The sequence below is a fragment of the Hypanus sabinus genome, chromosome 16, assembly GCF_030144855.1.
Source record: "Hypanus sabinus isolate sHypSab1 chromosome 16, sHypSab1.hap1, whole genome shotgun sequence".
NCBI lineage: Eukaryota > Metazoa > Chordata > Chondrichthyes > Myliobatiformes > Dasyatidae > Hypanus > Hypanus sabinus.
In genome coordinates this window covers 61,770,442-61,788,144 of record NC_082721.1, presented here as the reverse complement: position 1 = coordinate 61,788,144, position 17,703 = coordinate 61,770,442, and the positions used below count along the sequence as shown (strand labels likewise).

The 17,703-nt window shown below is 39.5% G+C and overlaps 1 protein-coding gene across 1 annotated transcript in view; it reads right to left on the bottom strand.

Annotated features, from left to right (window-relative positions):
• Positions 1–17,703, bottom strand: part of stxbp2 (syntaxin binding protein 2) — an 85,286-nt gene that overhangs the window by 46,807 nt on the left and 20,776 nt on the right. Inside the window, exons 2-5 of the mRNA XM_059991911.1 lie at positions 9,229–9,278; positions 6,396–6,477; positions 5,333–5,409; positions 687–765 (exon numbers count right to left, since the gene is read on the bottom strand). Of these exons, the coding sequence (XP_059847894.1) occupies positions 687–765; positions 5,333–5,409; positions 6,396–6,477; positions 9,229–9,278 (288 nt within the window). The remainder of the gene's footprint in view (positions 1–686; positions 766–5,332; positions 5,410–6,395; positions 6,478–9,228; positions 9,279–17,703) is intronic.

The window sequence follows — 17,703 nt, the reverse complement described above, 5'->3', positions numbered from 1 at the left end:
TATTTAGACGGTGTCTTAAAAGTAGAGCGAGGTGATCATCATGTGGGTTAGAGGTGTTTATTTAATCCTAACCTAACCATCAAGTTCTTGAAAAAAAGGGGATAGCTATACTTTAAGGACTCTGTTGTATTGTTATTCCATGCTTATTATTTATTGCTATTTATTTGTACCTACATTTGCACAGTTCGTTTACAGTCAATAGTTCCTGATGTTTACAGTTACTGTTCTATAGATTTGCTAAGTATGCCCGCAGAAAAAGATTTTTAGGGTTGTACCCTGTGACAGGCACGTACTCTGATAATAAGTTTCACTTTGAACTTTGAGCTAACCACCTGTGATTCAGCAAAATCACTAATCCGGTACTGCACAGGTCCCAATCACTTCGTATTTGTGGTAGTCAACCTGTACTTCATTTCCAAATACAAAAATATTAGGCTCTGCCTCAGCTGTCATTTGTAATTAACCCAAAAAATAACAAGACATATTGCTTCCATGAGTTAACATAAGAAACAGATGTCCCTCTTCCTCCATAAAGAACTCATACATATTACATTTAGAAATGATTTGCATAGATAGCCCTGCCCTCTAGAATTAATATCACAAAACATCAGGACAATGGTACATACATGCATATTTAAGTTAGTACTATCTCCTGCAAGATTAAGGAATACAATTAAGAAACTTACTGTCAGTGAAGAACACGTGGGCTGCTTTGTACATAAATGTTGGTGTGTCTTTGAAGTCATTAATCAGGGCCCGCACAGACTACAAGAAAAATAACTCAGAACAAAAGAAAATACATGCATACTTTGCAAATAATGTATTATGTACAACTATGAATAACTAAGGTACCTTAGTTACTGACTTTGGAACTAGCCTGACATTACAAATGTTGCAAATTTAAAGACATCAATTGCACTGTTAAAATCCAAAAGGTTTGATCAGTTACAACAGTTAGATATACATTTTTCATCAGAACAGTATTGAGACCCAATGTGTTACAATCCATTCATCCCTTTAACAATGCTTACTGGCATGTTGTTTTAATTTTTCATCTTTCAGTTCTGAACTCAAAATTTCAAAATGGATGAAGACCCAGAAACAGTATAGTTTATGCATTTTTGACCAATTTCAGATTGCTGAAAGTTAACTGTAGAAATTATGCAGGCTTCCAGTTAGGTGATCATGAGTTAAACCCAGGCTGGTTATCCCCTTACAAAGTAATTTAACACTGGGGTCCCAGAAGTTCAATTCTTCTTTTTTACTCCCATCTTATAATGATTTGTCAAAACTGCCCCCCTTTACAGTTCAGTTCTGGTCACCGAATTATAGGACAGATGTCAACAAAATAGAGAGAATAGAAAGGAGATTTACTAGAATGTTACCTGGGTTTCAGCACCTAAGTTGTAGAGAAAGGTTGAACAAGTTAGGTCTTTATTCTTTGCAGCGTAGAAGGTTGAGGGGGGACTTGATAGAGATGTTTAAAATTATGAGGGTGATAGATAGAGTTGACGTGGATAGGCTTTTTCAATTGAGAGTAGGGGAGATTCAAACAAGAGGGCATGAGTTGAGAGTTAAGGGGCAAAAGTTTGGGGTAACATGAGGGGGAATTTCTTTACTCAGACAGTGGTAGCTGTGTGGAACGAGCTTCCAGTAGAAGTGGTAGAGGCAGGTTTGATATTGTCATTTAAAGTAAAATTGGATAGGTGTATGGACAGGAAAGGAATGGAGGGTTATGGGCTGAGTACAGGTCGGTGGGACTAGGTGAGAGGAAGCTTTCAGCACGGACTAGAAGGGCCAAGATGGCTTGCTTCCGTGCTGTAATTGTTATATGGTTAAATGGTTTAGCACAACTTAAACCATGTTTGAAACAATTCAAATGAAGAAAAATCTACGTGCCTAGTAAAAGCCATTTCTATTGTAATGAGAGGAAGGCAATTTACAAGTTAAATTCCATCTAGAAGCACAAGACTCATCAACAGATTCTGACAGTGTATATAAACAAACCCATCAAACAGGTTCCTTTAAATTCCTGCATAGGTCTTATCAGCTCTCAATCAGGATAATAAAACAAGATTGCTGTCCACCGAGACAAAAATCTAGCAGGACAGGTACACATTTTGCATGACCACCCTGGAAACTCAACCTACAGCTCTGCAATAATCAGAAAACAAACTAAAGATCAGCCAAACTTAAACAAGGCCTCTCCATCATTGTGTATACATTTGCACTGCCACTTTGTCCAATCCCTTTTATCTCAGCAGGAGAAGACCAAGAGCTGGCAAGACTTTCACAGAGGGATGCCATGGAGTATGGTATTCTTGTCAATGCAGAGACACAGAGACCATTGCAGAGACAGTAGGACAGGCAGCATCTATAGAAGGGAATGAACAGTTGATGTTTTGGGCAGAAACCCTTTGTCAGGACTGGAAAGGAAGGAGGCAGAACCAGAATAAGAAGCAGAGGGAGAGGGAGGAGTACAAGCTGGCAGGTGACAGGTGGTGGGGGGGGGGGGAGTTGGGTGCATGAGGGAGCAGTGATGAAGCTGGGTGATGACAGGTGGAAGTAGTAAAGGGCTGAAGGAGGAATCTGACATGAGAAAACGATGGGTCATGGTACTGCCAGCAATGCCATGATAATTCCATAGAATTAATGGCTTTATTACTGAGTTTAAATAAGTGAAACTTCCAGCTTATCAAAAATTACAATCTGTTAAGCAGCCTTAACCAGAAGTTGCATTTTTTAAATTTCTACTGATCTTTAAAGATTATAGCTGTGTACTATTTGAATTTCTACAGTATTATTTAACCTCATTTTTTTTACCAGGTGTTTATATTTGTGTAAAGAAGTTAATTAACAGATTTAAAACCCTAATGTAATAAACCCCACGAACAATTCAACAGGAGAAATACTTAAATTGCTTAACACACCCAACATGTTTAAATTTCTGACATTTAGTGCTACTCAACCAGGAGGCAAAGTGCCCATATTTGCTAATACCAGCCTAGCCTAAATCTTTTAGCAAAAACATTGAGAACAGACTTGCAGCAAGCAACTGCATTTTTTTCCTTACTTGCTTTGGGGGTGCAGGGGCATGGTGCAGTCATACTTCCCTTACCTGCCTCTGTCTCTCCCCTCCTTCCTTTCCTCCATGGACCTATCCCGTCTTAGTAGATTCTTTTGACTTCAACGCTTTACACTTCTATCCGTTCTGTCCCAGCATCTTACTTCATAACCCCACCTGCATCCACCTACCTTCTCCCTCACTTGGTCTCACCTGCCAGTTTGTACTTCCCTTCCCTCCACCTTCATATTCAGGCTTCTACTCCCTTCCTTTCCAATCCTGAAAGGTCTTGGTCTGAAACATCGACTGTTTCCCCTCCACAGATACTGCCTGATCAGCTGAATTCCTCTGATACAGGGGTTCCCAACCTTTTTCTCATGCTACAGAACCCTACCATTAACTGACTGGTTGGGAACCCTTACTCTAGTGTTACTTACAGATTTGTATTTCAGATTTCCAGCAAATGTGTTTGCCTCCCAGTTCCACCAACTTCTTTTACTGTTAATTCTCCATAACTGCCCTCATTCAGCCGTTAATTTCAATATTCTGGAGACGCTGCGTCACTTGGATTCACTCCTTCATTTTTTTCCAAATCCTCCCTGCAGTGGAAGAGCACATCCCTAGTTCTGATGAAAGGTCACTAACCTGAAAATTTAATGGTGTCCCTCCCTCTATAAAATACTGGTTGTCTTCTGAGAACCTGAAGCATAATATTTCTAAACCAAAAAACATCTGATATAAGCAAACACGAGGAAATCTGCAGATGCTGGAAATTCAAGCAACACACACAAAATGCTGGTGGAACGCAGCAGGTCAGGCAGCATCTATAAGGAGAAGCACTGTCCACGTTTTGGGCCGAGACCCTTCGTCAGGATGGAGGTCTCAGCCCGAAACATCGACAGTGCTTCTCCTTATAGATGCTGCCAAACATCTGATATAACTGGGAAAAGCAAGTTACCAAATGCAGCAATTCACAAAATGCTGGAGGAACTCAGCAGGTCAGGCAGCATCTATGGAGGAGAATTAACAATCGATGTTGCGGGCTGAGACCTTTCATCTAACCACCAGAGGCAAATTTTTATGGGCGAAATGCAGATGACTGGATAGCGTATTATATTTATCTATCTATCTATAGAAACATAGAAAATAAGTGCAGGATTAGGCCATTTGGCCCTGCACCGCCATTCAGTATGATCATGGCTGATCATCCAATTCAGAACCCTGTACTGGCTTTCTCTCCATACCCCCTGATCCCTTTAGCCACAAGGGCCATATCTAACTTATCTATCCAATCTAGTTATCTATTTATTAGAGATACAGAAAAGTAACAGTCCCTTCCGGCCTCATGCCATCAAATGACACCCATGTGACCAATCAACCCACTAACCTATTTATCTTGGAGTGTGGGAAAAGACCAGAGTAGCCAGAGGATGCCCAAATATTTATGGGGAGAATGTACAAACGCCTTATAGGCAGCAGTGCTAACTGAACCTGGGTCGCTGATACTCTGTAATACCAATCCACTAATGCTATGCTACCATGCTTCCTTCAATATTACAGACTTTCTTACTATTTCACATTTTCTTTGAAGAACTCCAGCTTTCAATTCTAATCTAATAGAAGACTTAACCCTCTCATTGTCAAAACCCACTCCCTTCTCCCAAATCATCAACTCTTTACTCACTGATTTTCATAAACTTTGGTTTGAGAGCACCTAGATTACAATATTCTTGTCCTTGCTCTCAAATATTTCCTTGAATTCTTCCTTTCCTAGCTGTCTCCTCCGGTAACAGTGAAAACCTTAAAATGCTGCAATCCAGATCTGGCCTCTACCACACCGCAGATTTTCTTCACCCGACCTTCGATCATGGTGTCCTCTGTGGTCTCATCCTAGAATGAAATTGCACCTACATATTTCTCCTCCAGAAGACTAAAATCTCTTTCCTAATATCAACTTACTGTGGCTGGCAGTTCCATATTACTTCTTGAGCTTACCATGATAACAATAACATGAAATTCATGTTGGTGGTACAGCATATTTCTACATCCAACACATTTTGGATTTACATAACTGCAGTGCAAGTCACACCTCCTTTTCACAGCCCTCAAACTGTGGTGTTTCTTTTTGGGGGTGGAGTTTTATTCTTGGGTAATTATTAGAGATACATTGCAATAGCTATGTGCCACACCCAGAGTGCACTGAAATAACCATAATGGCCTGTGTGGTAATACTGAGAGCAGCACATGCAGCTTGCATTCAGCACTTACCTTTTCTGATGGTGTGATTAAGTAGATGGCTTCCAAACTTGGAATAGGCTCCCGTCGCTTATTGATATCTTCAACAACTGGAAGAATAAATCAATGTTAGAAGAGAGTTTTAATTGTTGCCATTTTGTATTGTGCAACTAATACATCACAGTAGAATATAGAATCTGCTAATGTCTTTCAACACAAGTACAAAGAAAATGATGCTCACTAATTAAAGGACAGAATTTTTAATATCAATCTTTCACAGCAGCATATAATACTTTGGCAAAGAGCCTCTCAACAGAAGTTATATACTGACTTTAATAAATTCACACTCATTGTAAATAAACTAGAAGGGAAACATCTTAATTGTAATTTTGGAAAATTTCTGACACTTTTACAATACCCTAAGTTGAAAACTGCAGTGTACTGCATTAACAAACAATCTGCCTTTCTTCAAATAGTGTTACATAATACTGAAATATGTAAATAGTCTTTCACTCCTATTTCACACTGATTCCTTTCTCTTTAATTATTGCCAGAAGAGAGATTCAATCAGCTTATTCCCTTCAAGAATGTATAGTGAAAGGGGAAACGCAGGGATCAAAGAGGATGTTTTCCCCATCATTAGAGATTAAGGATTAATGATAACTGAGTAACAGGCTTGTTTCTTATTTCATGGATTTTATTAAATTTTACTATTGGCTAAGATGGTGTTCAACATCTGTTGGTATTTTAATAAGGCAACTTTCACATTAGAGTTGATGATGCCAATAATGAAGTTGACAACATTGTCGTTATAGCTCTAGTCAATTATAGTTCATTAATCTAAATTATAACTCAAAGTTGTGGTGTAAAATGGTTTAATAATCTGTCAGAAATGAGTATTTTTGAGTTAAATACAGGCTTATACTGGAAATACCTCTCTGTTAGTAACAGGTACTTCAAACCAAGAGCAAATCATGGAGTCATAATTGTAAAACTGCTTCTCTAAATCCCTAGATTATATACCACCTTTCAATTAACTGCTCTCTATCTCCTTCCTGATTACGAAATGGTTGCATTGTAGATCTCCTCAACTTACTGGTTATGCCTTCTGCCATGATGTCTGACATCTTGCAGCAGGAAGATAAGATCCTCATGCTCAGATGATCCACGAGTAACACCTAGTAAAGGACAATGGTAAATTAAGTTCAATTTTGACACTTAAAAACAGTAGAAACCTAAAATGTCCAAGGTGAAGTTCCTTCAGCATTTTGTGTCTTCTCGTAATTCAAGCCCTTATGTCCCAGAAACATCATTAAAAATTTTCCTGCCCCTTCTCTAGCATAATTTCACATAATTTCAGATACAATCTATCCAATGTCTTATACAACTGTAACATGACTCTTGTACTCCGTGCCCCGTCTAATGGATGCAAGCATGAACACAACATACACAAGGGATTCTGCAGGTACTGGAAATCCAGAGTAACATACGCAAAATGCTGGAGGAACTCAGCAGGTCAGGCAGCTTCAATGGAGAGGAATAAACAGCTGATGTTTTGGGGTGAGACCCATCATCAGGACTGGAAAGGTGGAAAGGAGTACAAGCTGGCAGGTGATAGGTGAAACCAGATGGGGGGGGGGAGGTGAGTGGGTGAGGGGGGTGAAGTGAGAAACTGGGAGTTGGTAGGTGGACTGGGGTAAACGGCTGAAGTTATCAAATAGGGGAGAACCATGGGTAAAGGGAAGGATGAGGGGCACCAGTGGGAAGTGTTAGGCAGGTGAGAAGAGGAGAAGAGTGGAGCCAGAGTGGGAAATGGAAAGGGGAGGGAAGAATTACAGGATATTCATTCTATCATGTTGGAGGCTCCACCAATCTGAGAGTGGCCTCATCACATGAGTAGATGAAGCCATGGACTGGCATATTGGAATGGGAATGGGAATTAAAGTGGTTGGCTACCAGGAAATCCTGTTTTCTGCGGATGGAGCAAAGGTGCTTGATAAAGCGGCTTCCCCCTCAGTCTATGTTTGGTCACACTGATGTACAGAAGGCTGCATCAGGAGCACCGGATACAATAAGCAACCCTAACAGATTGCCATAAGCCTTCTGCACCACTTCCAGAAACTTACGTACCCTAGGTCTCTCTGTTCTACAACACTCCCCAGGGTCCTGCCCTGGTTTAATATATTCTCCCAACAAGCATGCATCTTTAGATCTTTCTATAATTTGCCCATCTCAAGCCAATTCATTGAATGAGGAAAATGCATTCACTCTTCCAACATCTAATTTCTTTCACTTTTATTTGAACTTATAAATTCTGGATCCTTTGAAATTGTCAGAGCTTCTTAGCTAGTACATTAACCTCTCTTCTAAGCATCAACTGATTCACATAGTGTTCTCTTTAAATCAGTGGCCTTAAGCTTACATTTCAGCATATCAAGAGAACATTATCTAGCACTTCTAGAAATGTGAAAAGGTAACATGATTCAAATATTTTGCAACATACACAAAATGCTGGAGGAACTCAGAAGACCAGGCAGCATCTTTAGAAAAAAGTACAGTCAACATTTTGGGCTGAAACCCTTCAGCAGGACAGGAGGGGAAAAAAGCTAAGGAATAGATCTGAAAGGTGGGGGGGGGGAACGAAGAGGGGAGAGAGAAACACTAAGTGATAAGTGAAACTTGGAGGGGGAGGGATGAAGTAAAGAGCTAGGAAGTTGATTAGTGAAAGAGACAGAAGGCCATAATGTCGACTGTAATTTCCACCCCCCACCCCGTAGATGCTGCCTGGCCTGCTGAGTTCCTCATTTTGTGTGTGTTACTTGGATTTTCAGCATCTGCACTTTTTCTTGTTTGTGATCAAATATTTTGCATTCTATGTTAGCTACTGTGGAAAATTTCACTATCCTCCCATTTTTGTGCAAGCCGTGGATGTAGAAGACAACTTTAGACATCAACATTTGTCACTTAGAGGGCCGCATTCTAACTCTAAAGGGGTGTCCAGAAGAGGGGCTGTCCACACACTAAGGCAGTTTATCACTAGGGCTTGTTCGTACGACTTTCATCTAAAAGCATAAACTAATATCACAAAATGACTGCAGAATTGTTGATACTTCAAGCACAGAACATCTCATTATTTTCAATGTCCACCATAATATACAAAGAAACTTTTAAAGCACTAGTTCAAAGATCTGCAACATTTGTACTAATGAAGTTCAAATGAATGACTAAACCCAAAACTCAAAGACAGCCTCTGCCTCTTCTCTCTAAGCTGTGGATGCTATTACTTCTGAGATCTAAAAGTCCTTTCAGAAGTCAAAAATGAGGTACAAAACTTAACACTTACAATCATTTTATAAAGCGTTACGTGAGCGAAAAATGACCAAGAGAAGTTGAGAGAACAAAGACAAAAGAAAATAAACAATTATAGTTGTCTCATACTCAGAATAAAGATAACAAAATTCCATTGATACATAGAAAACCTACAGCACAATACAGGCCCTTCGGCTCACAAAGTTGTGCCGAACATGTCTCTACCTTAGAAATTACCAGACTTACCTATAGCTCTCTATTTTACTAAGCTCCATGTACCTATCTAAAAGTCTCTTAAAAGACTTTTATCCGCCTCCATCATCATCACCGGCAGCCCATTCCATGCACTCACCATTCGCTGAGTGATCTATAAAATAGCCACATTCAAGTGACATGACGTGCTAATGGAAACTACAAGTTTCTAGAAAAATACAGAAGCAACTGCACTATGATATTGGAAAATTCATTGAACAATTATATGTATATCGTACAATATATAAATGTTCAAACAAGCATCGGGAAGTTAAACTACAATAAAAATACAAGGAAAATAATAATTTTACACCCCAATCCAACAGTGCCAAAGTATTTGTGTTATTCAGAAACAAGCTGTCACAAACCTTCCATTCTCCGTCTTTCTTCAAATTCTTTATCACTCCAGATAAAATTTCTAAAAAAGAGAAAATAAAACCATTAAACTACCAGAAATTGAAGAAATGGGGGGGGGGGGGGGGGGGGAGAGAACAAATTTTGCTCATGTTACATCGCAATGCAACAAGAGCATTAGTGGTATTAGTTACATTAGTGGGTGGCCAAGGACAAGCTGTATCCTTAGAAATCAAATTATAAACATTCAGCAACAGATCTAAATACAGAGAATTTAAATGTTCTTCAAATAACCCTCGAGGAATGTGTGATTCAGGCTCTCAATTTTTTTCCTAAAGAGTAGATATTTTTCAAATGAACAGAATCAGCTAGAGTTAAATTATTTTACAAAAATTGGTACCTGTCTGTAATATAATCCACAAACATGAGGAAATCTGCAGATGCTGGAAATTCAAACAACACACACAAAATGCTGGTGGAACACAGCAGGCCAGGCAGCATCTATAAGGAGAAGCACTGTCGACGTTTCGGGCCGAGACCCTTCGTCAGGACTAACTGAAAAAAGCAATTAGTCCTGATGAAGGGTCTCGGCCCAAAACGTCGACAGTGCTTCTCATTATAGATGCTGCCTGGCCTGCTGTGTTCCACCATCATTTTGTGTGTGTTGTTTGTAATATAATCTGTATTTTACACATGGTGATGTCTTAATTTTTTTGCAAGCTGCGATACAAGTAAGTCACACATAGCTGTAATACTATTTGTCATAATATTACCCTCTAGTTGCACTTATGAATTTATTCAGATATTAACAGCTATCAAAAACCCTTTTTTTTAAAAAGTCCTCAAAATTCTTAATGGTTTAAGTTTTTTGTCAAATTCAAAGGGTACAATTATGATGAAAACTGATACAGGTATTTAGTTTCCTCCTATAATTCATGGAATGCATAGAAATAATTAACACAAGAGATCCTGCAGATGTGTGTTTCTCTGGATTTCCAACAAAATTTTAGAGGAACTCTGCAGGTCAGGCAGCAAATATGGAGAGGAAAAAGCAGTTGACATTTCAGGCCAAGACCCTTCATCCCTATCCCAATCCCTAAAGGGTCTCAATCTGAAACATCGACTGTTTATTCACTTCCACAGATGCTACCTGACCTGTCCCATTTTTGATAAAAATGGAAAACTCCATTCAATTAATTTGTCAAATCAAATGAAATTTACATTGTTTCTCCACATACTTGCGGGGTGGGGGGGGGGCAGATAAATGACCATTAACATCATTGGAGAAAAATAATCCTGGTAAAACAGCAAGAGTCTGCAGCCTGCCTTATTTTATTAAAGTACAAAATGGGAATCTGCACCCTGATAAAATTTGCTCAGACACCAAGGATTTTACAAAAATGCAAGTTGCTGCAATGAAATTACAGTAAAAATCTGAAATAGTAGAAACCTTGAATGTCACAGAATATGATTCCTTATTTATAATTAACCCATCTGATTCCATAATTATTAAATCACAACAAATGAGTTACAATATTATTATAGTTCCATAGCCACCAACTCATTCTTCTTGCACAGCAATCTTCTGAATTTGAAAATGGACTGGTAAAAATAATTTAAATAAATTATTGAAATACACCTAATGATGAGGGGCATTGAGAAGGTGGGTACAAGAACCTTTCCCCTCCATAACAGAGACATCTCATACCAGAGGGCATAGGTTCTAGGTAAGAGTTTGAGGGCTGGAGAAATTTTACTCCCATCCAGGTAGGTGACTGCAGTTTGGTTTGCTCTGCCTGAGCACAGAGTAGCACTAAGTATCCCATGATGTTTATAAAAGGCATTGGAGTAAATATTTAATTTACCAAGGCATTGTAGGCTATGGACCAAGTACTAGTAGATGTGTACTTGAGGGAGGCATGGGCAAAGTGGGCAGAAGGGTCAGTTTCTGTGCCAATGACTATGAATTCCCCAAAGTTAACCTGAACATTAATCTTTGATCAGGTTAATACCAAAGATCTCCATCGTGTCATTTGTAGTTATCCCTGTCTCAGATCATTTGTTGCAGAAACCCTCGGATACAGGCAGCCTCAGCCCTCATTCTATGTCCTATTGTCCGATTAAAGTTCATCCAAAATCCTGTTGCTGGTATGCTAATTTGCATTAAGTCCCATTCATGCCTCCAATCCCATTCTTCCTAACCTACTGATATCACCTTTAACGACCTGGTTACGAAACACCTCAACGGAAAAAATACTTCCCAATTCTAATATCCATCTAATCTCCAATTTATTGTGCATAGCTTGGTCATTTCAATTCACTCTGCTGTCACAATGTCAAGATCTTTAAATACTTCATCTGTCATGACTCACTGAAAATTACTAGGAAAAGGAGAGGCTGATGAATCGCTGGAATGCACTCAGTGCAGAACATTCACATTCCTGACAATACTTAGATGGCAATTTAGATTAAAATGCCACAAATAATGCCATCGCTAAAAAGTGAAGTATTTCAGAAAGTTCTAGCACACCTCCCTAAACTCAATCGTTTGAGGCAATTATTAGCAGCAAGTAGACATTTCTTTTATATTTAAATAGAAAATCCAAAAACAGCCGTGCTTAAAACATGCATAAAGCCTCAGAAAACCTCTATTTTAAAAGACCAAGATGCTGTGGTGTACAACAGCCTTAAGAATTCAAGATGTCTATGAACAGTTGGTACACAACGCTAACAAGCTGGAATACATTTTAGTACTATCCTACAACACTTGCTCAAATTGTAAATTAACACGTAGAACTGAGCAATTACTATTCAATGAATATGCTAGTGTAGCATGAGCTCGTTACATTAGGTACATTAGGTAAGAGCCTTACATTAGGTACATTAGGTAAGAGCCTTAGACACATGGATGAAAGAAGAATGGAGGGCCATGCAGGGGTTAAATGCAAGATTAATCTTGGATTAGGTAAAAGGGTTGGCACAACATCATGAGCTGAAGGGCCTGTGCTGTTTTATTGACTAATACACTGGCTCAAGATCTGAGCCCAAACAATCCTTTAAGTTAATCCGGACACTTAAAAGCCAATATTTACGCTCAATAAACCAAAACTTGTGCAATATTTAATAAATATACTGTTCAACTTCCTAGATTCTGTCCAGTGCATAAAAGCTATAGTGTTTCTTTTTTTAAAAAAAGCCTAACTTTTAATTGGACAGAATTCCTGACGAAGGGTCTCAGCCCGAAACGCTAACTGCTCGTTTCCACAGGTGCTGCCCGACCTGCTGAGTTCTTCCAGCTTGTTGTACGTGCTCCTTTCCCCAATCTCCAGCTTTCCTCTTAAGCCTCAACTCAAATCCTGCCTCTTTGACCATGCACAATTGCTCACTTGTTCCTATGCTCTCTTTGTAGCAAAACATCAATTTGAGGATTCCTTGAACCACTTTGAATAATAGTAGTCTATATGACAACTTAAGAATTCCACCACAAAACCACAGCAACTTTAACAACTCTTACTGAATTTACAGGAAAACCTACATAAAAGACAAATTCCAGGGAAGATGGACTTGTGTGACTAAAGAATGTGTAGTGGAAGAAAGTTCTCTGAAAATGAGCAATTTACAATGGTACATATTCCTTGTTTTGTCCAGGACACACCACTGTGATTGTTTCTGTTTTTCAAAATGGTTTACTTTAAACAATCTTCAAAAACTAAAATCCTTAAAATTTTAACCAAATACAAATCAATTTAGAACTCAGACAACAAAACAGCTATTGAAATAAAATCAGGAAAACAAGCAGATGCCGGTTAATCTAAAATAAATGCAGAAAATGCTGCAAATTCTCAGCAGCTTAGTCAATCTAGAAGTGCTTCTCGCTGAAGACCATTCCACAGAACTCTGTTTATTGTAAAACATACAGTAATGTATAGGGAAAAATTACAAAAGTGAACACTTTTCAACATTGCACTTCATTTTCAATATTTCACTTCAAGCTGCTTTAATGATTTCCAGCCATACAAATGAAAGCTCTTTGATCACATAAACTTCAAATGTCTCCTCAGTCAAACTCAGGTGAATGCTATTCAATCTATCACATCAACAAAGAAATACTGTCGGACCCATCACCCCCCCCCCCCCCCCCAAGTACACTCCTGTAGACCTGCAACTTATGCTTTCCTCACAGAAAAACAAAAACAAAGAGAAACTCAGGTCAGGCCTGACCTGAATTCTTACAGCATTTTGTGTACTTTGTTCTGGATTTCCAGCATTGTTGAAGATTTTAAAGATTAGTTTTTTAAAGATTCACTTTATTTGTCACAGGTATATTGAAACATAGTGAAGTATGTCATTTGGATCAATTAAAATTAGTGAGGATTTTGCTGGGTAGCCCACTAATGCTTCCAGCACCAGCATGGGCATCATGTGCCCACAACTTTTTAACCCTATCCTACACTTCTTTGGAATACGAGAGGAAACCAGAGCACCAGGAGGAAATCCATGTGTTCATGCAGAGACTCCTTATAGACAATGGCAGGAATTGATCCCCGGTCAGTGATCGCTGACACTTTAACGCAATGTGCTAACAGCAATGCCACTATGCTGCCCAGTGACACTCGTGTGTTTATTATTCAAGATTGTTTATTGTCATTCTTCAGTACACGAGTGTAAAGGGACAACAAAAAAAGTGATTGTCATTCCAGATCCGATGAAGCATGTTCTTTCTCACTTACCCTCAACTGATCATCAACTCCCTTTTGAACCCTTTGCCATTTAAGGGATAATTTAAAATAGTCAGCATATCTTTGGGATCTGGGAGGGGAAAAATACACCCTTCATAAGCACTCACAACCATAAGCATAAATAATGCAAACTCCAGACAAAATGCATTTATATTCCTTGGCCTGAGAGGCAGCAGAGCAACTGATATACCATACATGAACACTAATGATGTACAATTCAATAAAGAAATACAGAAAACAAAAGCCATTTTGTCAGCAAACACGAGGAAATCTGCAGATGCTGGAAATTCAAACAACACACACAAAGTGCTGGTGGAACACAGCAGGCCAGGCAGCATCTGCAGGGAGAAGCACTGTCGACGTTTTGGGTCGAGACCCTTCACCAGGACTAACTGAAAGGAAAGATTCTAAGAGATTTGAAAGTAGTGGGAGGAGGGGGAAATGTGAAATGACAGGAGAAGACCGGAGGGGGTGGGATGAAGCTAAGAGCTGGAAAGGTGATTGGCGAAAGTGATACATAGCTAGAGAAGGGAAAGGATCATGGGGCAGGAGGCCTCGGGAGAAAGAAAGGGGGAAGGGGGAGCACCAGAGGGAGATAGAGAACAGGCAGAGTGATGGGCAGAGAGAGAGATGGAGCGGATGGGGTGAGGGCAGATGTGCGGGAAATGGGAGATCCTTCCTCTTCCCACCCTGTCTCTTGCAAAAATGCCATCCCCTTCTCACAATTTGTCCGTCTCCACCGCATCTGCTCTCAGGATGAGGCTTTTCATTCCAGGACGAAGGAGATGTCTTCCTTTTTTAAACAAAGGGGCTTCCCTTCTTCCACCATCAACTCTGCTCTCAAACGCATATCTCCCATTTCCCGCACATCTGCCCTCAACCCACCCGCCCGCCACCCCACTCGGGATAGGGTTCCCCTTGTCCTCACCTACCACCCCACCAGCCTCCAGGTCCAACGTATAATTCTCCGTAACTTCCGCCACCTCCAACGGGATCTCACTACCCAGCACATCTTTCCCTCCCCCACTTTCTGCTTACCGCAGGGATCGCTCCCTATGCGACTCCCTTGTCCACTCGTGCCCCCCCATCCCTTCCCACCAATCTCCCTCCTGGTACTTATCCTTGTAAACAGAACAAGTGCTACACCTGCCCTTACACTTCCTCCCTCACCACCATTCAGGGCCCCAGACAGTCCTTCCAGGTGAGGCGATACTTCACCTGTGAGTTGGCTGGTGTGGTATACTGCGTCTGGTGCTCCTGGAGTGGCCTTTTATATATTGGTGAGACCCGATGCAGACTGGGAGACCGTTTCATTGAACACCTACACTCGGTCCGCCAGAGAAAGTGGGATCTCCCAGTGGCCACACATTTTAATTCCACATCCCATTCCCATTCTGATATGTCTATCCATGGCCTCCTCTATTGTCAAAATGAATCCAAACTCAGGTTGGAGGAACAACACCTTATATACCAGCTGGGTAGCCTCCAATCTGATGGCATGAACATTGACTTCTCTAATTTCCGTTAATGCCCCTCCTCCCCTTCTTATCCCATCCCTGACATACTTAGTTGTTTTTTCTCTCTCTCTCTCTCTCTCTGCCCATCACTCTGCCTGTTCTCCATCTCCCTCTGGTGCTCCCCCCACTTTCTTTCTCCCAAGGCCTCCTGTCCCATGATCCTTTCCCTTCTCCAGCTCAGTATCACTTTCGCCAATCACCTTTCCGGCCATTTTGTCAGCACATCTCAGATCTAATGGGTAGCCAGGATATATTGAAGCAATCATTAAGTGCAACTGATTATGAGAGGATACAAGCCTTGAGAGTATTGTCTAAAGAACTGAAGAATAGTGCTCCACAGAAATGTGGCTATGTTACTACAACGTTAGTCCAAGGAATGTATTTTTTTAAATAACACACACAAAATGCTGGAGGAACTCAGCAGGTCAGGCAGCATCTATGAAAATGAATAAACTGAGAGCCTTCTTTAGATCATTCTTGAGTTCCTCCAACATTTTGTGTGCATCAGCTTGGATTTCCAGTATCTGAAGAATCTCGTGTTTACATCTTTTAATAATATTCCTTTCCAAGCCAAAACGAATGAGCAGGTGTGATTGGCCAAAGCAGTCCAAGCAGCAAAAACATCAGCAGCTGGGTTGAACCATGGAACCAACACTAACAGACTCATTAGAAAATGGAACAAGGGTAAACAGATGGCTACTTTGATCAGCTCATCTATAATTCACCTTTTCTCTTTCCCATCCATCTCCATTGAATGTCACAGCCAGTTATCCATGTGCATTCCATTTTCCACCATTTTCTAATGTCTCCGTTCCCTTTGTGTCCAAAATACTATTGTTAAGTAAACAATTCCCTGCATCCACATTGCTGAGGTGGTTCCTCTGCAGTAGGCCCTTATTCTATGGCTGCTAGCTCTAGACTCTTCAGACAAAGGAAAGATGCTCCCTACATTTAAAAAAAAGATCATCTTCAATAAAACCAATCTGTAAGGAACAACATTAGACTCTCTCTCTTCTGTAGACACAACTACAATTCAAAACTAATCAAAATTACAAACCCAAATATTTGCCACTTTTAATTTCAATAACCCTGTGACCATAGCTATCCCATTTCACTATCACACCCATCCTCACTTTCATAGTGAGGATTTCCAAATCCTCAAACACTTCATAAAGCTCTCCAGCAACAGACAAATCAGAATTAGGTTTATTATCATTAACATGCAATATGTTGTAAAATATAATGTTTTGCAGTAGCACAGAGCAATATTTAAAAATAATAGATTAGTGCCAAAGAAAAAGCGACTCTAAATCTGCAGCCCCATTTGTTAATATGTACCAAACACCTATGGCTAGCTATACATTCCTCCGAGCATGCTCCATTAATAGTATTTTCTTTTGCAGCATCTGTCCTGGAATATTTTTACTGAACTTCTTTATTAATCTCACTGAAAATATTTTCTTCAATAATGACAATAAACTGGACTAATTTTAACTTTGAAATTTCTTAAGTCTATTATTGTTCATCTATAGTGTTTGTGAAAGACTTCACAATGTCTATTTAAAAAATCATTGACAAAACAAGCAGTGTTAGCCAGCACTTACTTTCAATTCCCGTTTTACAAGCCTATGACAAAATCAATTTGAACTGACACATTTTGACAAAATCAATTTGAACTGACACATTTTGACAAAATCAAATTTGAACTGACACATTTCTAAGAAGATTTCTGAGATTTTGATCCAATGATGAAGAAACGCAGTAGAATTCAAAGTTATGAAATGGACCACAAGAGAGGTTGAAAATAAAATTAACAGGTCAATTCTATCTGCTCATCTCACTGTTAACAGTTGACAATAGATAAATTCAGAAAATGTTGCCTGATCAATCTTGAGAAGGCAAGTTCACCATTTGAATTTAAATGTTCTGTGCTAACCCACAAGTTTACAAATACAGAAACTTACAAATGGTGTTTTCACAATTCAAGCAAGAATTTGATAAGAACTTCATAGAATTGCTACCAAGATCTTAATGATAACAACATTGATGGCAAGAGTTCCAAAATATTTTCAAGTGCTTTTAAAATTAAAGTCTTGTGATAAGAATTGCCAAAAACTATTACAAATCTGCAAAGTATTTTAAATGAAATTCAGAATCAGGTTTATTATCACCGGCATGTGACGTGAAATCTGTTAACTTAGTAGCAACAGTTTAATGCAATACATAATCTAGC